Source organism: Camelus bactrianus, chromosome 15 (genome assembly GCF_048773025.1).
Source record: "Camelus bactrianus isolate YW-2024 breed Bactrian camel chromosome 15, ASM4877302v1, whole genome shotgun sequence".
NCBI classification, from domain to species: Eukaryota; Metazoa; Chordata; class Mammalia; order Artiodactyla; family Camelidae; genus Camelus; species Camelus bactrianus.
The window spans coordinates 52,302,428-52,327,839 of NC_133553.1; the positions used below are offsets into that span (position 1 = coordinate 52,302,428).

General features: G+C 38.1%; 1 protein-coding gene and 1 long non-coding RNA gene across 6 annotated transcripts in view; one reads left to right on the forward strand and one right to left on the reverse strand.

Moving 5' to 3' along the window:
• ACYP2 (acylphosphatase 2) overlaps nt 1-23,301 on the forward strand; it is a 218,367-nt gene extending 195,066 nt beyond the window's left edge. For all 5 annotated transcript variants that reach the window (XM_074341148.1, XM_074341149.1, XM_045514346.2 and 2 more), the window contains one exon: nt 22,862-23,301. In XM_074341148.1, coding sequence (XP_074197249.1) covers nt 22,862-22,976 — 115 coding nt within the window. In that variant the 3' untranslated portion in view covers nt 22,977-23,301. The remainder of the gene's footprint in view (nt 1-22,861) is intronic.
• Nucleotides 1-25,412, reverse strand: part of LOC141573330 (uncharacterized) — a 185,971-nt gene that overhangs the window by 30,108 nt on the left and 130,451 nt on the right. The gene's annotated exons all lie outside the window — the stretch shown is intronic.

Consider the following 25,412-nt stretch of genomic DNA (forward strand, 5'->3'; position numbering starts at 1 on the left):
ACTTAGTTTGGAGAATATTAACTGTGACTTGTTAGTAGATAAGCCCCACTTTATAAGCTCACTGAGGTAACAAAAATATCAAGATCATTTTGGAAAATGAGAGAGGAATATAAAGAACTCTGGTTTTCTTTCTCTACCTGTTTCTGGCGTTGTAAGAATAGGTTTTCTGAAGAGGAGCCAACAGTTTATTTTTCCATTTGTGGGTCGCAATGGTAAAATGATTGTTGGCAAAAGAACATCTTTTCAAGAGGCTTCCCTTGGTGTAGGTCAGAGGGGCAACAGGAGGAATTATTTCTGCAGCTGGGAGAAAGATTCAGAGCTGTCTTCCTGGAGTCGGCTCTCATTTCAGAGTCTAAAATAGATTTGAAATACTGCGCTATTTGGAAATTGGGGCCTATTCATTCTAAGCACATCTGTTGGTAGCTGTTGAAATTCAAATAAATTCAAATAAAGTCCAAGTAATGCTCATATGACACTTATCGATTTCAAGGAGTGTTAAAAAGCACACAAAAAACCCTACACTCCAGCCCCTGACACAATATGGAAAGCCTTGATTTTCTGCCAGTCATAGTTACTTTGAACCTGAGCCCCTACATTTCAATTCCTTTAAAATGCCCCTTCCTCCCTGCCTGAACTTTTCAACTGAGATTCATTTTCATTTCAAAAGTTTAAATAGTTTAAATAAGAGCTATACCAATAGTTCTGTAGTTTGATTTTGACCATTCCACAGCCTTCAGTAGTGAAATGAGATGGTTGGACTATTAAACTCATAAAGCCAGGACAGAATACATGCATTTTTCTCTTTGTCTTCTCTCCAATTTCAGGAAAATTTTCAGTTAGGTACTGTGATTAAGGAAACTTGGTATATCTATTTACTTAAACATGACTCCAATCCATACGGATTCAAAGCATCTTTAAAAAGGCAAACACAGGATAGAAAAATATGGGAAAATTCCTCTCTTCAATTAAGCCATGACTCTTACAAAGAAATGTGATCTGCCAGATGTATGGAAAGAAAGAACCATTTTAAGGTTGTGAGTTTTTTTGCTTAATAGTTAACATTTTGAATAATGTTTCAAGTACCATATTTATTTATATGTCACATTACTTTGGAGTTTACAGTGTTACAAGTAAGTACAACACCAAGTATATTACATGAATTATGTCTTTTAGTTTAAACCTCATAATTACCTTATGAAGTATTATCCTATGAAGCATTATTATTTCCATCTTATAAATAAAAGTATCTGAGGCTTACAAATAAGTAATTTGCCCAAAGTCACATAACTGAATCAGGATTCAAATCCATGTCAGATATTCTGAGTTATTAACTCCTAATCTAAATTATGCCTTTTATAGGGGAGGCAGTGAAAGGAGATAAAGGATCATAAAAATAAATCAGAATATTTAGGAATTAGAAAAAAGAAATTCACATGTAAAAGCAGACATTTGTCTAGATGCAGGCAAACTTTTAAAGCAAGTATTATGGTAAAATTAAAGCATCAGGAAGGAGGAAGACAAACATGGTACCAATGGCCCAGAAGGGGCTCCATAGACAAAGGTATGGCAAAAATAACACACTTGACTCTCAAGGTGTGTTCCTGCATTCTCCAGTGCCTCTGGGAAATGCGACTGCTCTCTGTAAGGTTCTGGAGCCGTGAAAGAGTCTTACTCGACGAAATCTAATAACTTAACCATTTGACACTAATATTCCTGGTTTCTTCTAACTCTTTGCTTTCTTCATCCAGATGTTGAAAAATACAATAGATGTTAAAATCTTTAATGTTTAACAACTAGTATTGTTCAACTACTAGTATAGTGGTTTCCTGCTTCCTTCCCAATCTTATTTATGAAAAAAAATCCATGACTCCACTGTTCTTTGTCAATAGCGATTTTCATTTTTGCTTTTTTTGATGTGCATAATAGAATTTTTTTGGCTCCCTTCCACCATCAAATAATTTTTTCCAGTTTTCATAATTATAATTCTAATGGCTATATAATAGTCTATTGAATTGATATAGTGTACTTTATATTGGGCATTTTGTTTCCAGTATTTTGCTATTAGAAATATCCTTCAAAGAACTTATTAATGTGTATTATCTACTTGTATTTCTTCATAAATGAATTCTATGTTTATATCCTTTAACCATTTCTCTTGAGGTTTTAATACTTTTGAAGATTTGAATAAGTTATTTATATATTATATATACTAACTTCTTTTCTATCATGATCAATACAAATGTTTCCCAATTATGTTTCTCTTCTTTTCATTTTGTTAGTTTTTGTTACAACCATTTTTTCTTTGATGTTTCTGAGCTATTTATTTTTTCCTCTGTGGTTTTCATCACTTCCCTAAGCGTTTCAAACATACTGTCCCTCTCAAGATTTCATAAATATTTGATTCTTTTTTCTCATAGCTTTGCTAAGAATTAAAGCAAATAGTTACTCTTCAATCCACTAGGGGCCTGCACTGGTAATGCGGTGTTAAGGGCTGATCCAAATCGCTTTTTGTTTCGTGTTTAACTGTTAGCCAGTTATCATGGCAATGTTAAAGTACAATTAGGCAATTATTAAATAGAATTAGGCAATTATTAAACATCTTCCCTAATTTTATGATAGTTATATAATACATTAAATATGTCTATTTCACCCATACTTCTTTATCTTAATCCTTTAATTAATATACTTTGTTTTAGGATTTTCTGGGAACTAGATCAGCATCCTAACTCAAGGCTTCTTGGTTAGTACAGGATTTTAATATTTAACAAATAGATTTTACTTGGTGAAACTTGTTTTCCTGTATAATAACACAGTACGTAACTCAATTGGTTCATCTTTTGTTATATATTCCAATGCAGCTTTATGGTTTTCATTACATTATGGCTCATGTCTTTATAATTTTCTTTATAACCGTCATAGGCAATTCTGTTTATCTATCCACCCTCTTTTTTTTTTTTTTTTTTTTGAATGGAATTTCTTTCCTTTTCATTATAAACCTGGTCACTTTAAACTTATTATCTTGTAAGTTTATCAAACAGATTTCTTAGGATTTCTAGACATGCAGTGCTTTCTGCAAATAATCCTAGTTTTCTCTCTTCATGTATCATTCTATTGGCACAGTGTGAATACCCATTAAGTGGCAGTTGCCACATGAGTATTAAGAGCATTAGGCTGAGAGTCAGGAAACTTGAATCCTACTGTCAGTTCCTCAACTGTGAAAGCCCTCTGTGAGGCACCTTCTGTGGGTCAGGCACTCTACCTAGTCCATCTTGCATACAGGATGTTATTAAATATCCTAGGTAAGGAAATGGAAGTTTAGCAGGTAGAGAAGCCAAGGCTGGCCCATGCTAGGCCCAAAAAAGCAATAAGAAATGGAACACGGAAGTGTCTGACTATGACAGTGTGTGTGTGAGAAAGGCCGTGGGCCCGTGGCTCTGGAGACCTTGACCTGGCAGGCTGATGCCTCCCTGGGTGCCGCACTGACACTGAACGTTGGCCAAGGGTCTGGGGAGCTGGGGCGGCATGGAGAAGCTGCGTCAGCTCACTTTCATCCTTATTGTGTACATATGCTCCCCACTTCCTGCTTCCAGGTTACACAGTAAATGTGAGTGAGAGCAAACCTGAAGGAAGTCTGTGTTCCCCTTCTCCCCAACCTTTCAACCCAGATCAGGCTTTCGAGGTCTGGCTTAGCTCAGTGGGTTAAGGAATCTATCCAAGATCAGTGAGTGAGGGAGTAAGTGGCTTGCTCCCCAGCCAGTGGTCTTTCCATTCTCCCAGTGATGTCTACACGAGTGGTGTGGTTTGGGCAGGTCATTTCACTTCTCTGTGCAGTAATTCCCTCATCTATACAATGAAGGAGTCAGATAAACGATCCAGTTTTGACAGTTTGACTGTTGTTGAATATACCTTACACTCTTCTTTTCTGCAAATTCCTCAAAGATGGAGACTATATTTTCCACGTTCTTGAATCACTCATATTGCTTTCTTTGCACATAGCAAGTGCCCAATGAATATTTGTTCATGCAAAATGAATGAATGAATTGATCAATCAAAGAAAAGAGTCAATGCTTTTCTCACAAGAGATTTTCAGTGCTAGAACAGAGTTTCCTGTGGGGGCCCCCTGAAGTCTCATTTCACATTTCAACTGTGGAATCTTTTATAAAGATGCCATATGTCATGAGTCTTTTTTGTAAGAAGATGCTTAGCAAAGGTCAGCTTGTTTTCCTCTGAAAAGAATAAAGAATTAAGGTTAGGAAAGCAGGAAGCCTAGAAAGGATCCAGGTTGAGAGCTGCGGCAGATAGATGTTTCTCTAACAAGGCTATTTGGGCTGTTTTTATCTCTGTGCTGCTGTTCTAGCAGCAACATGACAAAACTGTGACTATCCAAATCTAATAAAACTAGAGTCTGTCCAAACTCAATTTTGAATACATGATGAACTGTGGGGAGCATGTCTTAACACCTCTGTTTGGACATACAATAGAAAACTACCAAGTCTTATGTTCATATCTATAATTTAAACACAATATTTAAATGCACCCTTAGAAGATATAATAAAATTTCTTGCACGTTATTTAACAGCACGTTCTCTTTTTATGCTAAAAGAAAAAAAAAATCCAAAGGAAGGTATGCAGCTCTTGGGAGGCATAGAATTATGTGGATTTTGTAATTACTGATTTTAAACTTGAAATCTCATTGAAGTCATTAGTTAATATTTCTAAATCTTTGTCTGAAAAATTCTGAACAGATATCTCAACAACCTTCCTACCCCCTCCACCATCCCCAGCCGAAGGGGGCAGGGGGAAGACCTGTATTGCCAAATAGTTACAAAGGTTATTTTTGGAATCAAAATAGGAATTTGCAGCATGCACAAGTGTCCGGTTTTGTCTCTTGAGATTCACAAAAACCAGCATTATATTAAGGTTATAAAATTATTATTCTCTGAAACTAAAAGAAAAATCTGGAGAAACTAAATTTTTGTTGAAAATTAAATGTCCATTTTTTCAAAACTAAGTTTTTATAGAAAAGGAAGCATACAGGGGAAAAGCTGTAAGGAGTCAAGCTGTTTTTTATGAGCCCTAGTACTTGCAGGAAAAGAAAACATTACAGAGACCAGGCAGCCTCTCCGACATGGAGACAAAGGAGCGTGACGTCATGGAAGCAGCAGGTTTGTGCCGCCACAGTACAGAGCATCAGTGGTGTTTTCTATATCCTTGAACTGAACCAAAATATCTGCGTTCAGCTGCAACCTGAGAAGCAAACAATACGGTCACAAATGTCTTTACTTTCAAAAAAATGTTTCTACCACTTTGTAATAGCATTTAGCTTTATTGTCCCAGAACAAGGAAAGGAAAACATCATGTTAATTACATTTTGGTAATAACATTTCATTGTGTGCATAATTTTTACATTCTCAGTGTTATTTTAGTTTGCTAGAAAATGCCATGGCAACCTGAACTGAGATGGTCCTGAATTCTCTAGACTGTTTCAGGTTTCCTAATAGTAAAGTTCTGTGCAAGGTAGGCTATGTAAGAGGGAAAAAAAATCTCATCACCTAAATAACCTTGATTTTAATAAAGGCACCAATAAGATTTATTTTGACCTTGAGTTTAAATGATCCAGCTCTACTGGATGATTCTAATGGGGCTGCTTTTCTGTATTTATTCAAGTTAAATTTCAGATAAGCCTTTGAACCGTATGAGCTCAACTATATTCTTGAACAGAGAGCCACAGCAATGCGAACCCGCATCCAAGTGGCCTTTCCTGGTAACATCTGACTGCTTGCATCTCACGCTGTGACTCCCAGCCACAGGCAACTGGGGACTAGCTCTGTGGGACTGTGACAGAGGTGACAGTCACATAAATATGTTTTCCACAGTTTTTAATTTTGAAAGAAAACTAATACCACTTGAGTATTTCTATTTTCTGGTATTAGATCAGGAAAGAAAACCATTTTTAAAGCATTTTCCCCAAAATCTTGGAATAAGGTAAGAACGGGGAAAACTTCTAGTGCTTTCTCTCAGCATCCGTCCTCAGGGAGGTGCTTTCCGAGGCCCTCAGGGCAGAGGGGTGGGGTTGGGGGGTAGTTGAGAGCTCTGACTGTGGCTCTGCTTTGCAGGTATTTAACAGTCCTCTTTCTAAGGAACATCAAGCTCTGAGAAGTGATTAAGCAAGTTTATAGAACCTAACATATTAAGTGAACTCCATTTAGGAGAATTTGGAATGTCATGTGCCGACCTGTAATGAACATCCAAGCCCTACCTGGTTTGCCTAATAGTGTATTTGATAAGGACAAAATAAGCTCCAATTTAATGTAATTTCTAATCAGTTAATATTTAGTCAAACAATAAAATACAACATTAAGCATATCTCTAACTATATTTTATAGTAGTTTACATAGCAATTGCTATGGGTTTTATATTTCTATATCATACATATCTTTTGCTGGGAAAAAAATGAAGATGAAAGTAAAATAGCTTACATGTTTGCCCTTTCTATGCTTGTTAGGAGAAATTACTTCAAAGAAATTATAAATGCCTTAGGTGTACTCTGTTTAATATTTACTCCCTCTAATCTATCCTCTGTGGACACCTTGACTTTTCATTCAGAAATACAACTCGGTCTGTGTCTTTACAGAAAAACATCTATATCCTTAGCAAGCTGTACAAGACGCTTCCCCATCTAGTCATGGCTCCATGACCCATATTAATCTGTAGGAGTCTCCCACTCTGTCTGTTGTCTTCACGTTGTTAGTTCAGGTATTTCAGCCACCATTCTCTTTTTGTTAATAACATACCATAAGTAAGTTCGCCTAACAGCTTTCAGTAGTATAAAACTCATTTACACATGAGGAAAAATCGTTCCTTGAATTACCATGTTGGAGTTACTAAACCTAGTGAAAAGACTTAATACCATTGGTAAATATTATGTCGTATTTAATTCTGGATGTCATCACTTCCCAGCAAGAGAGCCAATAAAATTTCAGCATTCATTAATAACTTTGATTTGGATCACAAAAGCCATATTTTACATTTTGATCTATATTCAGATTGTTCTTTGCCATAGGGAAAAAAAGAATTATTGTTTCTAGTTCCTTGGGCATTTTTCAAACACTTTCATAATCTTATTAATTTAGAATTGATACATAGTCATTACAGAATTTTGAAAATAACTTGAAAACAAGCAAAGAAAAAAGGAAAGAAAGTAATCATATTTCAGGAGATAACCACTGTTACCACTTGGTACATCTTTCAAATACTTTTCTGTCTCTATATGTTTACATATAGAAGTGAGGTCATATTATACATCTTGTTTTGCAACTTGCTTTTAAAAAACTTAATGCCATATTACAAGTATCTTAATTAGTAAAAATTCATCTTCATGTTTTTAATGGCTATTATTCCTTTATATGGAAATACAGTAACTTATTTAACCAAATCCTAATTATTGGACATTTAAATTGTTTGAACTATTTTCCTGTTACATACAATGAACATCGTTCAGGCAAAATCTTTACCTACATCATCAATGATACCTTAGGATAAAGTTTTCAGACTAGAATCACTGAGTCACATTTTATTAATCTAATTAGGCAAACATGCAAGATGTACAAAAATTCAAAAGGAACAATAGGATAATCAGTGAAAAGTAAGCCACCCTCCTCTCCTTTCCTTTAAATATTCTTCTCCCTCCTGGGAGGCAGCTACTTTTAGTACTTTCATTTGTTTTTGCAGAACAGATTGTTCTGCAAATTGTATATGTCATACATTTATAAGCTTATACATATAAATCACTTAGTATATTCATATTAAGAAATTAATAAAATGGCTTCAATAGTGAAATTTGTTTTATAATTTTATATGCTAGATAATCATAGGCAGACAGCTTTCTACAATAAGGCAACATTGAGTTATTTCAGTTCTGTATTACCACTTTAGACTTTACTTTTAAGTCACTTATCAGCTACTATAATTTTATCTTCATTGGACACTTTTAGAACTTTTTATTACAGAAGACTTCAGAAAGTAGCATAATATAATGAAGCCCCAACTACCCACCTTGTATCTACATTTTAAGGCCCTTAACAATGCCAATTTTTCCTCTGTAAAAGGTTTTCGCTGATTTATGCTCCTATCTACATATAAGATTGATATGATCTTCATTTTCGCATTGCTGAATTTTATAGCCACTGCATCCAGTATTATATGCATATCTTTTAAATTAAGAGTAACTTGGTGGTAGGGATGGAAAGTGAAAGGAAAAATAAGGCATAGTAACTTCTGTTGCAATGTGACAACTGCTTTAACCTAGCCGGTCAACTTAGTATAGCTTCCTGATTCAATGTATTTGGAAGAATTGTGAGAACACATGCAGGACCTGTAGGGGAGAGGTCTGGGATTGATTAGCAGTGTCTACTACGGGAAGAAGGGGGAAGATTGTTGGCATTCGTGCCATAGTTTTCTGATTCTGCTTTAGCTTATATGCATAGCAGCATGCTTCTGTAGCATTCTTTTGCTTAGTAGCATAAAAATGAATTTGATTTATTGTAAGATGATGAGACACTTCTGCTTACCTACAGATTCCCCAGTGCCTGCCATTATAGTTACAAGTTTTTTTTTTTTTTTTAAATAAGTTTCTCTTTTGAAATGAATTCAATGATGTTGGTCCATATGTAAAGAGGATGCTCCTTCACCATCATTAGGGATGCACGTGCAAGGGTTGTGTCCTGAGAAGCAGGAAAGGATAGCCTATGCCCAATCACAACGCTTGATGTGGCTCCAAGCAGTATGAATTTGTTGAATTCTGTGGTGTGGTTTGTGGTCATGGATCAGAGAAAGTAACTGACCCATAATCAATCAAACCCCAAATCTTATCACTTGAAATTTCACGTTCACACCTACTGAGCTAACTAGCCACAACAAACGTAAATTCAAAAACCAATATGAAGTATAGCAAGTAGTTGAGAGCTGCTATTTCTGGAACCAATGGATTAGTATATCTGGAAGGCATCTTGGAGATCGTTTAGACCAGGGATTGGCAAACTACATCCCATGGGCCAAATACAGCCCACTGCTTGTTTGTGGAAATAAAGTTGTATTGTAATAGTCAGGTCCATCTGTTGCTGTACTAAGGCTGCTTTTGTGCTCCAAAAGCAGAGTTGAATCATTCTGACAGACTATAAGACCACAGAGCCTAAAACATTTATTATCTGGCCCTAGATAGAAAAAGTTTGCCAACCTCTGATTTAAACCAACCTTTTCATTTTAGAGATGTGAAAAGTAGGAATCAAATAGGTGAGTAACTTGAGGACAGAGCTGGCAAAATTCCGCAGATCCCCAGTGTCAGGATCCTGAGCTATAATCTCTTGAAGTTACTATAAGATGGGGTGCATTTTTATATCTTCTGGAAGCCCTACTCCACTTTCTCAGGAAGGGAGGCACTCCCTCCTTCACTATCTTCCAGGCTAGCAGCAGTGAGGACAGAATGAAAACACTCTCCTGTCCTCACACAACACTTCACACATTCCTTCATCAAATTTATCATGTAATTGATAATTGTAATCATTGGCTTTTCCCACTAGTCTGAGTGCACTGGGGGCAGGGACTATGCCATATTTGTCTTTGGAGCCCAGATGTCTGACACAGGTTACAAAATAGATACCTAATAACTACGTGCTCCCTGGTTTGCATTTGCCACCTCATCTTCTGTGGCTATTTTAAGATAAATGTCAAGTATTGTGAAGACAAAATGCAAATGTTGTGACTTTTTTTCTATTCCTAACCAAGACACCCCCCCCCCCCAACATAGGAGCTGTCCCAAGCCAATTACTATTGATAGGAAGGCAACACATCTCAAATCTTTTCATTGCACCTGCTAAGTAATGGCCCCCAGCCTCAGAGCCAATCTTGACCTGTGTTCCTGGAAAACAGACAAGAGCCTGATGTAAATCCAGTGTAATAAGGATGGAAGAGAGATGAAAGATGGTTGAAATTAATGGGACATGGTTGATTGTGCACAGATGTTGAGAGTCTGACTTCCCAGGTTCTGTCCAATTTCAGAACGTAGGAGGAAGAGCACATTGGAAGAGGGACGTGCCGGTGGGCACCGGAGTTGGGTGGAAGTGGGTATAGTCAATCAAATGGGGAGACTCAGTACATAGTAGATTATATGAATCTGGAGCTTTTGTGCTAAGTCAAGGTTTAGATGAAATCATTCCAAGAGTAGCGATGAAGACAACAAGGGATTAAGAGCAGAAACATAGAGATCACCAAAGTAAGGACTGAACAAAGAAAGAGGAACTCCCGCTGAGGAGGAGCCCCTGGAGACGGAGGAGGAAGACGAAAAGTTGTCCCAGAAATGTAGGTGGAGAGAAGGAGAAATACCAAGATGAGGGCAAAAAATATGATGCTTTGAATTTAGTGATTTGGAGGTTTCTGGTAACCTTCTGTCTCTCAGATCAATCCTCCTTTCACTTACTGACAACTGGAAATATTTTGCAAGTAAAAGAAAACTTTTCTTATATGTCAGTCACAAAGTATAAAGCTGGTAGAAAAGATAATTTGCTTTTATACAAATTTGTTCAACAACTACCTTTTCTAGAATGTGCTGGCTTGAGTAGTTTTATATGATAGGCCTACACTAAAATATAGCCTTAAGATATGGTTTGTAAACACCATACAATGAGTGATAGGTTTTTCTTTGTCTCCGCCCTAGAAACAAGGACGTACTGGAATATGTTTCAGTGTAATCCAGGTGTCCAGAGAGTTTCCTCAGGACAGGAACAAAGCCACTGTAAAGAAAACCATCAGCTCAGTAACCTGTGTGAGGCAATGATGTGTTAAGTGCAAAGCAGTGGATTGTGTAGAGTTTTTTTTAAAAGGAGATCAATATCACCATTTCACTGTTTTCTAGGGAAGAGGGTTTTATCATTATATATATTCTAGACCAAAATATGCCTAAACTGGAGAAAGAACAATCTATTGTATTTTCTCTCATTAGTGTGCTTCCCTAGTCAGAAAATTCTTATATAAATGGATGATATGTTGGCCAATACAGCACCCAGTATAAATGAATACGTGGTATTGTATTTTATAAACTGAACTCCTATGAATTTGGTTAGCATCCATGTGTTCCCCTGAATTTGATCATTTCATAGAAAGCTTTTAAGATCAGTTCCCTAGACCACTGAAGGCCGTTGGCATCTCCACCAACGTAATGATGCCTCATAGGATTCTACAGGAGACAGCTAGCTAGTTTCTTTTTCTCTTTGATGTAAGTTCAGCTATAGCAGGAAATAGTGTGATCAGAAGAGGCTCCCAAACAGTCTTCATCAGGATGATTATCACATCCAACAGTACTTTCTAGACCCGGTGTCAGGGAGTCTGGTTTCTTCCACAGCAGGACTCATGTTCTGGCTTTAGCTTCATGGTATATACTTCTGAGACTTCAGACTTTTAATTCTGTTCAGATACAAACATCACTCTGGTGAGTCTGGCTTTATATGCTTGGTTTGAATGGCCTCATCTGAGAGTCATTTTGAAAACTAAGTATGACAACCGTTTACTATCTAAGTAGCTTTCAATTCAAAAGAGGGAGATGGAGTTAATTAACTTGCATTTTGAGTCTAGTAGGAGACGTTCTTTAATCAGTCTATTAATGGCTTCAGAGAAATAAGCACATTTTAGAATGCAATATTCAAATTACGTAGAATTTTACCTCAGAGGAGGGGGCTCATTACATGTATGTCAGCCTCTTCCATTAAATCCTTTTCTCTTCTTTCATTTTGTCAACTCCCACCTAGATAGGTAACTTGGATATACTGATGTCCTTTTATTTAAGATTAATCTAGCTGTTAGAATTGTTGTATTTTTCATAAAGAAATCTAATTTAAGTCATCCAACAAGCAGTTACTATTTAAATTTATTGTCAGGTGGCACCACTTACGAGCTGAAATGGTGTTCTTACCTCCTATCATGAACTTCCATATGAATGGAGTCACAGGCTTACATTTAAAGATAAAACACCTTCCTAGGGGAAAATCAGAATCTTAAGATATTTTTTTAAACCCTTGTTGGTTCAAAACATAAGCCACTTCCCAACCATGAGACATATCCATAAAGAAGAGTTTAACTATTTTCATTTTCTTATCAGATAGTTACCGGTATTCTGAAAGCCTGCATCTTCAGAGTTAACAACATGTAGTGCAGTGAGCTCTGTCACAGACGATCCCTTTGAAACACAGCCCAACAGTCTTCCTTCCATTAGTCTAATTTTTCTGATTTTCCACCTATCAAATCTCCTGTTTTATCTATGGTACTTGTCATTAGCTGCTTCTCCATACTGCCTTCGAAGTGTTCTTTTGATTCAAGTCTGCACAAATTATTTCAAAGTGACTGTCACGGAGAGGCTTTGTGAATTGTCTTTAAAGCCAGCGCGGGCATCTCTGCTAGGCTTCTCCGCCCGCAGCAGCCGCAGCAAAGCGCTGCACGGGGCCCCGCATCAGCACCGGGGCATCAGCACCCGGCGGGCGGGAGGCTGGATCCTGCCCGTAGCTGCCCTGGTCCCCGAGGTCGCGGCTGAGAGCTCTTAGTCCCCATGTTCAAGGCCCGAGTCAGGAGGGTGGCTGCGGAGACGGCTGCCTTGTAGATACGTGGTTTTTAATGGCCTCAGAACGACGCATGTCTCGCTGTAATGGAAAAGGTATCTAGCTAAGTCGAAAAAAACGAACTAAATCTCCACATCCGCTTCCAATAATCTCCTTTATAAAAATCAAGGAAACAGTCTCAAGAAGAAAAAGAAAACAAAATAAAACTCTCACCTCACTTTGTTCCCAATATGATTTAAAGTGATTTGTAAGGCTGCATAAGACTGTAACAAGTTTAGTTTTTCACATTTAAAAGTGAAAGAGGATAAAAAAACAAGGGTGGGGACATAAAATAGAGCCAGGAACAAGGCTTTTAAAAAATGTCTAAAATAATGGCCTCCACTCTGGGTGGGTCACAGTTTGACTCTAAAATCAAGCAGTCCTTCTATCAGCTAATGGCATCACCCCCCAAACTCAATCTGCTTATGAGCATTTTGCTGGGAGGTGGAGAGGTCACAGTGAGGGGTGAAAATACAGGCGAGTCTGGCCAGCTCCCTTCTCCTTTGGCTCCATGTAGGAGGAGGTTTTAGCATACTCAGAATAGAAAACATCCTAGACCGTGTGTCCTTAAAGCAACCCTCCCCAACTATTGTTCTGAGACAAGGCGTTTGTAAATATTGGAAAGCACTGAATTCAGAATTGAGGGAGGCTTGGCTTGCCAAGAACCTTAAAAGTTGTGTAAAGCTGCTCCTTCAGTTAGACAGCTCAAGAGCTTGATCTGTTCTTGCTGTCTCCTAAAACCATCCTAATCGGGCTTCCACCCCAACCACGTTGTTGAAACTTGCTAAAGTCCCCAAAGCACTCTTCATTTCAGATTTTACTTGGGTCTTAGCAGCATTTGGAAGTCGACTTCTCTTTCCTTCTTAATATACTGTGTCCTTAGTTTTGCTATCGCCGCACTTTGTGGTTATTTCTCTCTTCGCTGGTCATTCCTTCTCTGGTCCCCCATCTACTTCTTTTCCACCTGACCCTTCAATGTTAGTGTTTCTTGGGATTCTGTTCTAGTGCTGAGAAGAACTCCAGGTCTGAGAGAGTTCACAAAAGTGTTGCTATCATGCAGACCAGGAAAAAAATACCTCTGATCTCCGGCGTCCCACACTGTAGAGTTTCACGAAGTTGTTGTAAACTGAATAGTAACAGGGGTAGACATGGTGTGTTGCCTTGCTCAACCTCTGTTCCAAACGCCTTCTGGTGCCTTTCCTTTACTGCAGGCTCTTGAGAGCCAAGAGCTATGTTTCTCGGACTCTCTTGCAGGTAGTTTCAAATGCAAGTGCTCATGTGAAGTTTGAATTTGGAACCAAGTTGGGTGAGGAGAGAAGCAGCCGGGCCTGAGTCATCCATTTAGCTGGGGTGAGGATAGAGCAGACATTACCTGGCTCTGGAGCCTACAATGCTGGGAGGGGCTTCCTGACTCTTGGACTGTGGTTAGGGTAGTGTGTTCATAAAGGTGGCAGCCTCCTGATTCCTGGCAGTTCCTCTAATGCGCCTCTCAGAAAAAAATTGTCCAAGGCTTGAAAATGGAGATTAGAGGGTGTCTTTCAGGGAGGTTCTGGGTATTGTCTAATGGAACTTCCAGGAATTTTTAGAATTCTATACGGATGTGCACCTTTGACCAATTTCCTGTTGACCAGGCTATTTTACAACCACATTAAGGTAGAAATTTACTTGAAGCAAACGACACAAATGCAAATACTTTTTGTCCCTAGCAAAACAAATTTCTGATATGCAGTTGACTTTTGCCCTAAAAGAGATAATCCCAAACCTTCCTTTTTCATTGCCCTAAAACTACATTAATGTAGGAACCACTAGCCACGTGCTGCTGTTGAGCATCTGTGGCAAGTTTGAATGCAGATGTGTTGTAAGTGTAAAACACACTGCAGATTTCAGACTCGATATAAAAAAGTATGTGAAATCTCATTCATCTTATTTATATGGATTACATCTTAATATTTTGGATATATTGAACTAAGTACAATATATTGTTAAAAATAAATGGGTGAAATTAATTTTATCTTTTTAATGTGGCTCCTCAAAAATTTTAAATTACACTTGAGGTTCACATAACAGTACTATTGGACAGTGCTACCCAGTGAATTTTAACTAGTTTTGCATCTATTAGCAAGTTTTCAGCATTCCTGATTGTATGCATGAATATGTGTGTGTGTCTATATTCTCCTTTGAACTAGACATAACATCTTCCAGGTTCCATCATTAATTAATGTGTTGAATAGAAATCTTTGACATAAATTGTATATTTGCATGAGAATCACAGTTTTAACATTTTATACGTCAGCAGCCAATTCTAGAGTTACTCCAATAGGCCCATCCAAATCCGTTCTTCTAGCCCTTCCAGTGATTTTGTAAGAACCTAATTCCCTATATTAAATCCATTGTGAAATAACTAAGGTGGTTTTCATTACCTGCTACTGCACCCTGACTGATACAAGAGCTAAAAATATGAGTGCTTACTATTTTCTAGATAGTGTTAAATGCTTAACACAGACTCTCTTCTTTAATCTTCTTATCAACTCTAATCCTTTGGATAACTCATTGAAGTGAGTATTATCCCATTTTAAAGATGAGGAATCTGGTCTCAGCTGAATTATGGATGTCCTGGGATTCCCTCGATAATCACTGAACTCTTCACTAATCATGGGCTACATATCTAACAGAAACTTTGGACATTATATCAAAATACCTTTAACATGCTTGTATTGAGAATAAAGAAGTACATGGTATTATCTGTCTACATGTAACCGAGTTAGAAAGCTTGCTAAAGGAAGTGTTAGAGCAGGCAGACAGCTAGATATGAGCAGAGAAAGGGGAACACAGACCAAATGGCAGGAATTGGGCAGAAAGGAGGGGCACAAGCCAAATGCAGGACACCACACATCATGTAAGCAGCAGGGGTCCCTGAGCAGAGAAAGAAAAGCAGGAACCTTGGGGCTGATAAGGGATCATGCTTTTTGGGGTGACAAGTGGCCTGGAGAAGAACAAAGAAAGGTGAGAAAAGGCAGGAATTTCCAGTGTCTGAATGTAACCTTTTGCTCATTATGCCCTCATTTCAATAAAATTAGCCTTGCAGATCAGAAGTACCCATCATGCACCAATGCCATGACACTTCCCATCCAAAAAGAACAAAAATCCCTCCTCCCTTTGGGAAGGTGGAGTTGAGATAATAATCAGGGAATAGGACCCCAAACCCTTCCCTCCCCAATGAATATTCCACCCATTCATTTTTACACCCTATGTAGCTAACTTGCCAAAGAAACTCAGGGCAGCCACTCACCTGAGCCTGCCCGCTCTCCCCTGAGAGTGTACTATCCATCCTTTAATAAATCCTCACTTTACCTTTTTTAACCTCTAATTCTTGTCTCTTAATTCTTTCTGGGATGGGACAAGAACCTGGAACACCAGTTGCATCTATCGGCAACAAAAGGAGAATAGCAAAAATATTATATCCTATCCTTCCATTATTAATGCTTGTTTGAAAGCTTGAAATGAGCAGGCAACTCAATATTTTCCAGCAGGCACCACGTTAGCTTTTAATTCATTAGCTGTCTTTTCCGGCTGTCTGCTTTCTTGCTCTGGTCTACATTTTATACTGGTGCTGCAGAGATCTGAACGGAAGGAGTATGCTGCCCCACTTTAGTCCTAGGAAGTAGAACTGCTATGAATTATTAACAGTATCGGCTTTCTAGTGCTTTAATTTCACCTCTTTGTTTCAGAGAATGACATTAGTTAAATGGGATTTTTTTTTTTTAACCATGGCAGGAGCTTACTACATTTTGTAGGAAACACTGACTTGAGTTATAGAGAAGATAGTCCTATGTTGATTTCCACCTCTGCGTGCGATGGGTTCTCCATACATTCCACTCCTCCTGTATCCTTGCTCAGTGATAGGTTAATAGACACATTTTCAAACTGAGCTCTTCAGAGCCCTTGGGATTCCCCAGCGGTACCTGAAGTGCAGTTGGGGAAGGAGAGAGGCCTGAGGGGGAGGTTCTAAACACCCCCATCCCCCAACCATTCCCTTGCTTCAGAGAAGCACTTTACGCCTGCTTTAAGCATTAAGCTTTTGTGCAAGATTATACTGGAGGAAGGGATTCTTCTCTTTAAAAAGCTTAGAAATCCTGAATTAATGCAACAAGTCAACAAATAGTAGATCTTTGTACACCTTTGGGATACTAAGAAAAATGTCTAAGGATTTTTATTCGATAATCACAATATGCATGAGCACGTACAACCAACCAGGCGCTGAACCTGACTGAGCCGGCGGCACGCCAAGTGACTGGGTTTGCAGGATAGATCTGGCCCCCTGGTGGTGGTGTCATGGTCACCCTGAACTCCAGGTGACATCAGTTACCATGTTTATTTCTGTCATGAGTCAACTCATAACCACAAGAAACACAGTAAAATTTGGGGGCTGGCAAAATAAGTGGACAGATTCTTCAGATAAACTTGGATCACATGCTTATATTCAGGGTATTAGGTCAGATCCATAGGCCTCCAACTTCCTTTGAGATTGAATGTTGTTATTTGAGTTATTTCCTAGAGAGCTGCCATGAATAAAACATTTACTCACTCTCTGTACTAGAAGCAACAGCTTCTTCACCTCTCAAAGAGTCTAAGAAGTATACTTCGAAAGTTTTGCTTTGTGTGAGATAAAATGAAACAATTAACAGGTCACACTGAGGGTTCCTTTCTGTGTGTGGACAGTGTAGGACCCTAGAAACAGCCCTCCCTCTCCTGGGTGGAAGCTGTAGGCCTGAGGAAGGCAGGCAGGTGTCCGCAACCCACTTCTCTCAGTCAGTATTCCTTGAGTGCCCACTATCACCGGGCATCCTACTAGATGCTGGAGCTACAATAGTAAGACTCTGACCCTGCCTTCTTAAAATCTGCATTCTAATGTGGAGGAGGCTCTTAGCGAAGACATAAACAACTCCATAGACAGAGCAATTATTGAAAGTGGGAATCCCCATCATGCACACAATGGGGTGGGGGTGGGGACCTTTCTAAATAGGAGCAGTCAGAGAAGAAGGGTCTCTGGGAGGGCAAAAGCCTAAGTACATTTGAGAAGGCCACAGCTGGCCTGTTTGCTGGCTGCCAAGCCATAAATGTGTGGCACTTACTGCGCTTGACAGCTAAATGTGTGCCATCTGTACCCAAGAATTAGAGAATGCTGTGGAAACCCTGAGGGGACCAATAGTCGGTGACGACTTGAATAGAAACAGAAAAACACAGCATAGTTACTTTATGGAATGAATAGATTTTTCCCTTGGTCACCGAACATTTATCAGCTTCTTCTGAATGCAGAGATGGCCTGAAGAATACTTAAAAGTAGTATGTGCAAGATCATTATCCTTTAGCACACCATCAAAGTTCACAGCTGTGTGTGATCCATTTCCAACATGTAAGAAATGCACCCAATGAAATTCCTTCCATTATTTCTTTCTAATGGTTAAAGGCAACATGGTTTTAGTAAAAGAACTAAGCTTTACAAAAACTGGTTTCATTTTCAACATCCCTACCTAAGGCTTTTACAGCAAAGTGAAGGGAGGACACGGTTGTCAAGTAACAGGACTTCTGTCAATGTAATTTTCCAACTTACATTCTTATTCTTTCATTTTTATATATTGAACCCTCTTATTTTTTTGGCTTTTAAAGCCTCCCAGTGGATCATGTTTCTTAAATAAAAATACCTAGAAGATACATGCACACAGAGCAGATTCAGATTTACAGCAGCAATAATAGACTTCAGTCTCTTTAAGCAAATATAATTCACCCATCCATCCAACCATCCATTCAATATTTATTGAGACTATGAAACTAATAGGTAAAATGTGCTGGTTAGAGCATGCATTAGTGTATTATGATCGTGCTGGACGCACACTGGCCATGATTCATCCTTTCTCTGCATAGTTACTGTAGCAAGTCTCTCTAAAAGGCATGTAAGCAGCCAAAATGCGGCTAGAGAGACTAAAATAAAGAGCAATTTGAAATTATTCGGTCAGTGGGATAAGAATTGACTAACAATGAACTCTGGAAAAATACATGAGGTGGTGTACCGAGGCACCCCAAAGAAAAGAAAAGAAAAACTACTGTACCACCAAGGAAGTTCAGTGAGGCATTTGCTTACAAGATGAGAAATCAGTCGTTTCCCTCTATACCCATTTAAAAACATGGATTAAAAAGCATCTTGTTCAAAATAGCAAGAAAAATAGAACATACCTAATTATAAACTCACCAAGAAATACACAGGACCTGAATTTTAATGAGGAGCATAAAGACGTGAACAAAAGTAGACAAAACTGTTACTCTTGATGGTAAGATTCAATGTTGATAGAATGTCAGTTCTCTCCGAATTATTTTAAGATTTAAAAGGAGATTTGAAGGGATTGGGCAGAATTATGCTAAAATCTAGTAGACTGAGACAGGGACATTTAGAAATAGAATAATGAGGTGTGGGGGGGTGCAGGGACTGCAGGACATGAAAATATATTCTCAGGCTATGATCATTGTCTTTGGTTAATCCCTACGCCAGTACCAAACGATCAATGAAGCTAAACAGAATACCTAGGATGTAGATTCAGGCATGTATACAGTTTTAGTATTAATCATAGTTGTGCTGGGAAAAATATCTAGCCATCAAAACCAAGTCATCTTTTTCATATAATGCAATCACACCATTCCAAATGGATTAAAGATTTAAATATATAGGATAAAGTCATACTTTTAAAGACGGTTACATTTTGAACAAATGCATTTACTGTTCCTTCCTAAACCCTACTTAAGTATGAATAAAGTGGATTCTTAAAAAGGTGTAAAAACCTATAAGAACCAAGAATGGGGGAGAAAACTGTAGCAACAAAACTTTGGCAATTAGGAAGCAGATGATCTAGTGGTAACGCAGACCTACATTATAAACCTGCAGTGCGGGGAGCAGAGAAATGGCCCATTTAACACTGCGGAAGCCCGCCAAAGCTCAGGGCGATGGAAGTGGGCAGAAAGATGGGGTTAAAAATAGGAGGACTAACTCAAAATTTACTAAGCAGTTATTCCCCACCCAACATTGGGGTACAGCTGTCCTCCAGGCGCAAGGCAGAGTTTCATACTCAAGAGTGGAGGATCTTACAGGTGCAAAGATACAGGTTGTGCTGAAAACAGACATATTCAGTGAAGGTTACACTAACTTGCCACTTCAAACTTTCCAATATTTGACGTTTCCTAAGCAGATGGCGTTTCATTATTTCTATTTTTAAATTAGGAGTAAGAGTGAGAATATATTTATTGTCCATTTTATAGTTTTTGTCCATTTTTCTATTGGGTGGCCATCTTTTACATTGATTTTTAAGTGCTCTTTGTATATAAAGAAAAATGCAAATAAGTTTTCCAGTTTGTTGTTTGTTTTGGCTTTGCTTAAGACATTTTTTTGATGATTCAAAAGTATTACATTTCAATAGTTAACATTGTCAATATTTCTTATGCTTTTTGGTTTCCTGTCATGCTTAAAGTGGCATTCCCATTTGAAAAATTGAATAGTATTTTCTTTAAAACTGAGCCCAAATGCCAATGCTGTCAAAAAGATAACCCTAAGAAATGGCCAGAATTTAACCCCCCTAGTTCCTCTCTCTCCCTTTATAGAATCACAGTGCACAGCACATTCTGCCTTTTTATATTATTATTATTCAAACTTTTCTTAGACTGTTAAGTCACTAAGGGAAGGAAAGCATTGTAAGTATCTACGTACTCACTCCAGTATCTAGAATATAGCTTGCATATAGTGCTACTTAAATACATATTGAATTAATGGGTACTGTTTGATTATGTGGTTCTTTTTCACACTAAGGGTGAGTAAAAAAATCTCTCATCCCAATCATATCCACACTAATTAGACATAAAATTGTGTAAAAATCTGTGACTAATTACTTTTTGGCTAGGAGAATTCTTATTTCTGCCGTTTCCAGATTGGAAGAGCAGCACATGAAGTCTGAGGTCTTAGGGCTTGTCAGGTGACAGGTGACCAGAACACTCCTAGGTGAGTAGGCAGGTCAGGCAGGATGGTTCCTAGCAAAAGGGGTGGCATGTGTGGAGCCATCTCTCTCTCACCTCCCCCCCCACAACACACACAGTGTAAACAGAGTGGAATCACCTAACAGCATGACCCGCATACCCCTACCAAAGGCATAAATTTCTCCTTGGCCGTAGGTCTGGCCAGTGAAGAAGTTCTTGATGTAGACCAGCTAGAAGGAGGCAGTCGGGCTCTTAACTAGTTAAATACATTGACTTAAAACTCAAGTGGATTAGTCATTGCAGCACCGATGGCCACTACTCCTGGTCATAAATTCACTGGTTCCAGTTCCTCCCATTCTCTCTTGAGCCCGTTCAAACATGACTTTCACTCTACCAACACTGCTCTTGTCAGGGTCCCTAACCTCCGTGTTGCTAAATGCAGTGGTCACTTCTCAGTCCTCACCTTACTTGATGTGCCAGCAGCATTGCCCCGGCTGATCTGCCTCTGTTCCCAGGGGCTTCATTTGACTCCCAGGACATGAGTTTTCTCCCACCTCACTGCATGCTTTCTTCTCATTTGCTGACTTCTACTTCCTGAGCTCTTAACATTGGGGTGCCTTAAGGTGCAGTCTTTGGACCACTTTCCTTTTCCATCTATGTTCATGTTCTTGGTGATTCCAATCTTACTGGCTTTCAATACCACCTATCTGCAGACAAAGTCCAGATTTTCTCTCTCCAGCCAGATTCATAAATCCAACCACCTACTCAACATCTCATTTAGATGTTTAACAGATATCTCAAATTTAACATTCCCAGACTGAACTGATCTTTCCCCCTAATCTGCTCTTCTCACAGTCTTTCCCTTTCAGTGACAATCCCATCCTACTAGTTTTTCAAACCAGTAACCCTGGTGTCATCCTTCTGTCCTCTCACCCATATCCAATCTGTCAGCAAATCTATTGCCCGTACCTTCAAAATACATCCAGAGTCTGATCACTTGTCACCACCACCACTGCTACTACCCTGGGCAAGTTATTTATCTCTTCTGTGTCTCTTTCCTCATCAATATCCTGGGAGGAATAGTGGACTATAGCTTACATGGTTAATGTGTGGATTAAAGGAAATAGGATATGTGAAGAATTTAGCACAGTGCTGAGCCAACAGGTAGTGCTCCATAAATGTTAGCTTTTATTATTTCTGGCCTTTTCTTTTCTAGAAGGTGTCAAAGAGATTTGACTGATAAAACTAAAGCCATCAGCCCATTTTATAGTAACTTTATTCTTCAACACATAAAATTTTTTATTTTTAAGGTTTCAACTGAAAGAGTGAAGAAATTGTGTTACTGTACTGATGGCTTAGCTTCTGAAAAAGAAAAGTGAAAATTTACCTGGGAAAACTGTTACAAATAAGAACTAAGAAAGGGGTTAAAACAAACTACTGTTTATAAAATAAATAAAAATCTTTCAGTAGAAAGATTTTAGAAAATCCATAACAGTATCTGAGGTATCAGCAATATTACAATAATCTTGGATTATATATGAAGCATCTCAGGTCAGTACCCAAAAGCATAAATTAGACACATGGAGAACACTAATACAGTAAGAAAAACCATTGCACTGTATAAGCAGAAAAAGTATCAGAACATTAAATTTGTCCCTTTAATGCAATTGCTTTGCTAATATATGTGCTAAGAAATGGTTTTTGAATAGGTAAGAAAAAAGGTTAATCTAATTTTATTTTAATGTTTATGGTGGGAAAAAATCACATTTATTCTTTATTCCTTCTCTCTCTCATTCTGCACATAAATGTATAAAACATCTGCCATGTGCTGGGTAAGGAAAAAACCCACAGTGAATTGTTTTTATTAGTTACCGCTTTGTAAAAATATTTTTATCCTTTTGCATACAAGAACTAGGTAATAATGGCCTTGGATGTTTTAAGAGGAGGGAAATAACCCCATTATGAAATTATCAGAAATTGACTATGCTTAGTTTGTTTTTAGCTTTCCTTTGTTTACATTAAATTTTATGTTAAACTCTTGGTATTCTGATATAAAACTTTTTACATTGTAGATACACATATATATTTCACATTATATGCAAAGTTTCCTTAGTAAAAGTAAACTCCCATTGTTACCTATTGTGGGATCATTTTAGCTTGTCTGTATACTTAAATGCTAATTTTTATTCAATTTTTTTCCTTTGTAGGAAATCCTGGCTGAGCAAGGTTGGAAGTCCTAGTTCTCGTATTGACCGCACCAATTTTTCCAATGAAAAAAGCATCTCTAAACTTGAATACTCTAATTTTAGTATTCGATATTAATATGAGAAATTATACTGTATGATAGACATTGTACTCTTAAGTCTATAGACTAAAATAATAGCAGAGTAGGTTAAAAAACGGAACTTTCTGCTCTGAAAGCTGTAACATTGTCACTACAAGTGTCTGATGCTGAGATAGTTTTACTCAGCTGTGTTTTAAACAAGCAAAAACTTAGCATTCTAAAATTTAAAATGTCATTACAAAATATTTAATATGAATATTTAATTTAAACAATATTGTCTCATGGAATCTTTAATTCTAATGAATATTATGGCATGTATGTTATTTGGCTGGACATAATAATAAAGTTAACCATTTAAAATTATTTTTAGGTTCCGTTGTCTGAATTGAATTCTAAAATCTGAAAAATAATTTGTTGTTAAAGTTGAGTAATTTGTTTAATAACAATTACAAACAAAAATAACCAGTAGTTAGATATAAATGTCTACGTGATGACCAACCGTATAGCCATAAAATCAATAGAGTTAATTTTAAACCTCTGGTTAAATGAGAATATGATTTGGTACTTAGGTTGGAGCTAGTTAATGCTTTCTGTGAACAGTATTGCTCTCTGTAGTGAACAGATGAGTAGAGAAGCCACAGTGTTAGTACAGTCAGCAGCAAGGTTTATGGCGACAACCATCTGCAATGGATGTCCTATGAACCAGAAAGTAACTGAGAGTCTAAATAAATCATACTGTCCCCATACTTGGCCTACCATCTGAGGATTTTCACATTTGGATGATAATTAAGCAGTATTCTAAGGGAAAGGTTTATTTCTATACTACAGAATTACACTCTTGAAAAAGGAAGACCTTTAACTCAAAGTACTGAGGAATTTCAAATGTTGTAGGTAATACTTACATATCCCTTCGATGATTTCCAAAATTTTATAATATATCCATTAAAATAAATTTCAGTGGAATTTAATACATAAAGCAAGTGGAAAAGGACAACTAGCATGATTAGAAAGCTTGGGGGGGGGGTCACTCGAGCCCTGCACACTTGGTCTCACTTTCCCTCTGCAATTGTCCAATAATTTCAAATGCCTTGGAAATACAGGCTAGAAATCACCATTCTATCTATGGAACAAATCTCTACTGCTATACTCCATGGCATGGAGAAAGAATTCAGGCCTCTCTTTTCTACCTGCTGCAAAATTAGAGGTAAGAGAAGGAGATAGGCTGAGTTTTTTTCACTTGAATGGTTAACTCGATGATAATATTGATATCAAATATATGTATGTATATGTGTGTGTATATATATGTGTATATATAATATATGTACACAAAGGCAACACAACATTAGACAATGACAAAGATTTTTTTTTTTAACTCTCCAAATACACTTGAATAAAGAACTTTCCCATTGTTTCAATACCATTGCCATGTTAAGGAGAATCTATTGTGATACTCTGGATTTTGCTCTCCTTTTATTTCCCCACTCCTGGTTCAAGGAAGGTAGACAAGTCTGAGTTCCCTTACCTCAGGGAGGGTTTTGGTACCAGATCCCCTGAAGACAACTTTCTTTCCAAGGTTTCATTTTATTTTTATTTTATTTTTTTAATGGAGGTACTGGAGATTGAATCCCGGACCTTGTGCATGCTAAGCAAGCGCTCTATCATTGAATTATATACTCCCACCCTCACCAGGTTTCATTTTAAAGAGAGCATTATGCTGTGAGTTGAAAGACAAACACCAGACCTTAAGTGCATGAAAGAGAAGCAGAAGTGGCAAGAGCCGAGGGGACGAGATTATCCAAGGCTTTGGAAAGGGACCAAGTGCAGTAGAGTTCCCAAGAAATGGAGACCTGCACCTTTCTCTCCAACAGCACCTCTGGGGGATGGCCAAACCTGAGACAGGGAGCAGCTGTGGCCTACCCAGAGAAGCTGGATCCCAGGCCCAGGGACTCCCAGCCCTCGCATGATTCCGGCTCCCGAAAAGTGCTGCAAAGCATCCTGACTCCGAGGGACCATGGTGGCTTGGATGGTAGTCCTGGTAACTGGTACGGAGAGGAGACCAGATCTTCCCTAAATGCTCTCTCTGCATTTTCCTTTACATGATCCTTCTGAGAGAGGGTGCAAAGCACCAGGGATGAAAGATTTAACTTCCCACCTCCCAGACAAGCTGGGGCTTGAAGCAGGCTCATTTTGACTTAGACATTTCTTACACAGTCAAGTTGAAAATAAAATCTGTATCTCTTTACACACAGAAAGGCTGAATGATTTTAGAAAAATATAATCTCAGAAGTGACACCAATATGTCACTATTTATTAGCCTGATTTCCTCTGGTGGTTCCCTTCCCTACTCTTTATTTTAAAAATCACACTGTGCTGGCACTATCTTCTAACTGCACAAAGTGAATCACATTAGTCAAGGTTGCTTAATGATGAATACATAACCAAGTTCTATTACTGGATGAAAAATGTAGGTAATG